The 5,043-nt window shown below is 37.7% G+C and overlaps 1 protein-coding gene across 1 annotated transcript in view; it reads right to left on the bottom strand.

Moving 5' to 3' along the window:
- The window catches only part of ZUP1 (zinc finger containing ubiquitin peptidase 1), an 8,650-nt gene extending 3,698 nt beyond the window's left edge, over positions 1-4,952 (bottom strand). Inside the window, 6 exon segments of the mRNA XM_031066655.1 lie at positions 1-2; positions 4-25; positions 1,530-1,698; positions 2,447-2,556; positions 3,495-3,611; positions 4,929-4,952. The exon segment at positions 1-2 is cut by the window's left edge and continues 150 nt beyond it. Coding sequence (XP_030922515.1) covers positions 1-2; positions 4-25; positions 1,530-1,698; positions 2,447-2,556; positions 3,495-3,611; positions 4,929-4,938 — 430 coding nt within the window. The 5' untranslated portion in view covers positions 4,939-4,952.
- Positions 4,953-5,043: the final 91 nt, after the last annotated feature.

Raw genomic sequence — 5,043 nt, forward strand, 5'->3', positions numbered from 1 at the left:
TACTTGCACAATGCTTCAATGACTCCTAAAGAAGACAAAATATGAAGTTTATCTGTAAAATGTACAACTAAATTTACCAGAAGACTCCTTCCCCAACTTGGAACAGATACAGATTAATACAATTTATTTTAAAACTTCATTACATTTAGAGCCCAAATCACAAAATCAGTGGAAATTGCCCCTATTTAATTTCAGTGGTCTTTACTTGGATGAATTTATGTACTATGAAGTTTTCAAAACTAAATCTATTTTTTCACTGTTGCTACACAATGATTATTTTAAATTAAACAAAATTATGAACTGCAATAGTCAAAGAAACTATTACAATGATATAGAAAAAGTATGTTACCAATAAAGCATTCCTATGCCCCTGCCACCTGCAGTACAACATCATCTTAAAAACATGGCAATACTTATGCATACTATGTAAACCTTTTATTCCCCCCAGCTTATTTTTCCTGGAGAAACTAAGAGGGAAAAAAAAAAAGGAATGGCAGAAACGGCACAGAACTTGAGAATCATTGTAAATATTTTCAAATAATACTCTTACAGGATATTCCAGTGTTCTCCTTTGTTAATGTGAAAAAATATGTTTGGGAATGCTCTCTCCAATTCATACATGTAAATCCTCAAAGCCCTTTCATAGCCATGCTGTTGTGAAAAGAATTATTCCATAGTCTCCACAAATTATTTTCTAAGATTCTCTCTGAAATCTAAATCATTACCAAGAATGAAAACTTTAAATGTGTTATTTCCACACAATCTGTTTGACAGAAGAAATTTTATTTTACCTGTTAAGAACCAAGTGGATATTTTGTAAGCCAGAACCACCAGCAATAGGCTCAAAGACCATTGAATTGTGGTCTTGGAAAGACAAGGGAGCCTTTTGAAAGGGGCACAGAGACCCATCTGCCCTGTGTTTCTGCACCAACCATAAAACATTTAAGAGATGATGTATCAAGTAGATGTCTACTCCTCCCAGTCCTCTCTTGGGCTTTGTAATCAGGTGATCACTGTGCTTATCTGCAACCAGCTTACACAATGTAACAATTAACAGAAACACAAGACAAAAAGCTGCTGCAAATTTGAACAGCTACACTGGATTAGGAACCAACAAGTACTAAGCAGTAATCAAGCACAGAGTCAAGGGCAACGAGCTTGTGATAAGACATGTGCATCTTCTGATACATATAATACATCTATTTGTGCCATTAACCAGACAACTTGGTTCCAATATCCACAGGAAAAAGAAAAAAACAAAATGAGAAAAAAAAGAAGAAAGAAAAAGAGAAAAAAAAAAAAAAGAAAAACAGCCTAGCCTGTAAGTTAGAATAAAAATATACCAAGATATGATTTAATTTCCTTATTTAGGACTGTAACAATTTGGATTTATCTAGAAAATTATGCTTAGAACTAAGACACAGCAAATATTAAGCAATGAATTATATGTTTTGTTAAAGACTGGTTTGGTCACTACAATCTAAGGTCTAGAAAGTACAGTTTTAGTTGTATAATTTCAGCATCTTTACCTGATGTCTTGGTTCTCCCATCATCTATACCAGAAGCCAAACTTTCCATCATGTCAGCTTTTCTCTTATGATATTCAAAGGGCTGCATCCTTCCTCTATCAACTTCTCTTTCCATATTCTTTAGAAATTGCTGCTTGAAGCCACCAGAATTATCCAAGCCATACTGTCTCTGTTAGGGATGGAATGTACATGATTTCAATCACATTTTTAAAATTCACCTTTTGTCCATACAGTTTCTCAAAATCACTATCAGTAACTTTGAAAAAAGGTAAGACATAAAAACTTCAGAATTACAATTATTTTAGAGCTGAAGACGAAGCTTCAATCCTGAACATGAATATGGGACTAGGAAAGCCACACCTGGAAGAGCAGACACATCCCTCTGCTCTCTCTTGGCAGAGCCATCGGCACAGAGGCAGTCTGGCAAGGAGGCAATGTGAGTGGGAAATGAGTTACCAGGGCTGTGAGATGGGCGACAGAGGGAAGCAGGACCTGGAGCAGGTGATGGTATTCCAGTAAAGGACATCCAGGATGTTCAGAGCCTTTGGCACTCTGGCAAGGAATATGCACCAGGCTGCACTGCAAGGCAGAGCACAAGAGCTGGCTGGAGCACTGGCAGCAGCTGCTGGGAGAGCAGAACAGCAAGCACAGGGAGCAGCCAGCCCCATCCTGAGCCAGCACCACTCAAAGCTGTAAAGCCAAGTAGCTCAAGGCTGTCATGTCCAGCACTCTGCCAGGATCAGCACTGCCAAGAGACTGAATTTGCTTCCAACCCATCCCGTACCATTACCTCAACACAGACTGTGTGGCTTGCAGTCTGACCTGGCAAGACCATTCCAGGACATTACAATTCCAAGATACTCAGCTTCTAAAGGCCCAACTGGTTTTAAATTTACCATTCAGAAACAAGAGTGTACCTGCAGCTTTTTAAATTCTTCTCTCTCTCGCTTCTCTTCTTCTGATCTCTGCCGTTCATCCTCTTCAGTTTGGAGTTGCTGAGCCAGTTCTAGATCTCTCATGTTTCCACCTATCCCAGGACAACATTTCAAAGTGAGGGGACTTGGTCAGGAGGGCAGTAATGCTTTGAGGGATCATTTGTTTAATTTTTAGAGATTCCTTTCTAAGCAGACATACGTAAACACAATTGGGCATTAATTTTAGGAGATGCACCCCACGTTATTTTGAGTTATTAGCAATGAATGCTGAACAGGACTGATGGCATTCAGTCTACCAAGACTCAGACTCTGGACTTGGACAAAGTTCATGCAGTTACTCGAGCAATTACTTGGCAAATAATGCACATACCTGTAGCACTGAGAAGACAGTTTTTGTTTACTGTGTTTCACTTCACTATTAGCAAGAAGTCTCAGTTCCTTTAATACCACTTATTAGCATCTAGGACCATTGCTAGCAGTCTCACAAGGAAGTGACAAAACTGTACAATTGGAGAACTGAATAGGGAATCCCTAAGATTCTCTTAGCCATGTTATAAAATAAAATTAATTTAGATTTTTTACTTTAATGCTATGATTAATGAATCAGCAAAGTATTTGCAGAAATAAATTGAGAAAAAAATGAAGTTTTCATAAGCTATAAATTCTCAACTCATCACAGTGGAATGTGCCACTGTAAACTCCATTTATGTAAACCTTCTACAGAGCTAGAAAAACAAATATATATTACTGTTGTCTTTTAAACATTTTTTGCTCCAAGTTTTTCCTTTGGCTAGCATACATGCAATCATGCACAGACAAAGATTTCCTTATTAGCCTGGTAATAAAGTAGAGCACTTGGGCAAGTGATAGGACCTTAGCTATGTTAACTTCACTATACATACGTCCAAATTCCCTTTAAATACAGAAATATATTTTTTAAATTTCATGTGAGATCCTACACTCTTCTTCACAACATGCAAATACCTGCAAATGCTTTCAAGTATTATCAAGCCTGTGCCCTTTCATGTACCTTCTGAAAAGTTCTGTTCCTCTAAGTGTAAATCCACATGCTCTTCAAGAATCTGAATGTTTGTACAGGTAAGACTACACATAGGACATTCATAGAGCTGTTCGCCATTTCCTGTGTCTGAAAAAGAAATTCAGTTTCTTGATTAATGCAATTCCTGTGGTTCTTCGCTAGAATCATCCCCTAACTGATATACAATCTAAAACAAATACACAGTAATGAAGTTTGTGTTGCCACTGAAATTCCTCAGTGAAAGGAAGCAAATTCTTAACAACTGTTACTTTCCTCAGCAGTTAAGAATTTGTATCTAAATACATGAAAAATTTAAGGCATATTTTCCTTCTTTTGATTAAGTTTTTCCCCATTTAACTTACAGATTACAATTTGCTATGACCACATTTGTATCAAGAAATGCTTAGTCTGAAATATCAAACCATTAATAAGAAGATGTGTTCTGCTAACAGAAAAATTTAACATTCACGTAATAACACAGCAGTTGTTGGCCTGAAAGAATAAAAAGTGCTGTCATTCTTATTTTGTTGGTCTTCCCACATCTCCTCAAATAAATGTTCTTTCTGCAGTTTTAGGATTATTATTGAGGGTACCATGTAGTATAGGTAAAATTCAAAAGGATTTCTGGAGATTATACAGTCCCTGGTAGAATGGTCACATTAAATAGGTTAAGTTACACACAGCTTTTCCCAGTCATTTTTTGAATAATTCCAAGCATAGACTCTTCACAAACTTCCCAGAGGAACATATTCTGGTGTTTAACCACTTTCACAGTAAAAAGAAGCGCTCTTGTATTTAAATAGCATTCCTCATATTTTGACTTGGGCCCACTGCCTGTTGTTCTGTCACTGGGAACCACAGACAAGTGTCTGACTCCATCTTTACTGCTCTCCTTGAGTCCCTAGGATTTTTCTGCACCTTCCTCTGTTCATAAAGCATAAGAACTGATATCCTGTGTTAGCAGTTTCTGGAAGGCATTTGCCCCAACTAAATGTTTATGACTGGTTGGAGGAAAACTTGGTGGTATAATCATCTAAATTCACCAGAAGCATTTAACGTAACCCTGAAAAATACAGTTTCCTGAAACCTGTTAAATACATAAAAAACCAAAACACCTTAATATAACTATTTTTAAAGCAGAAACTGGCATGCAGGCAAGTAAATTATTCAAACTCTTGCATTATTTGCACACATGTAAATAAAATGTTCTGTACTGGCACATTTTGCATTCTAACCACCATTTATCTAGTCAGTATATGTAGCCTGTTACATCACAAATGTTAGTCTTCTAAGGGTATTACCCACCAGCAGACATGCCACCTTAAAGTTTCTGAAATAACTACCAGCATTCGGCCAATCAGTCAAAATAAAACTCTGATCACGCCCAGAATAAACGAATCAAATTAGTCCATTAAACTACACTACCTAAACACATAACTACTTCCTTTGTTGCAACTTCATCGCCCGGCCGGTTTCCCGTTGCCAGCCCCGATCCCCGCGGAGGGACCCGTCCCTGCCCAGCGCCGCTCACCCGTGCCGG

Source organism: Geospiza fortis, unplaced genomic scaffold, assembly GCF_000277835.1.
Source record: "Geospiza fortis unplaced genomic scaffold, GeoFor_1.0 scaffold98, whole genome shotgun sequence".
Lineage (NCBI taxonomy): Eukaryota > Metazoa > Chordata > Aves > Passeriformes > Thraupidae > Geospiza > Geospiza fortis.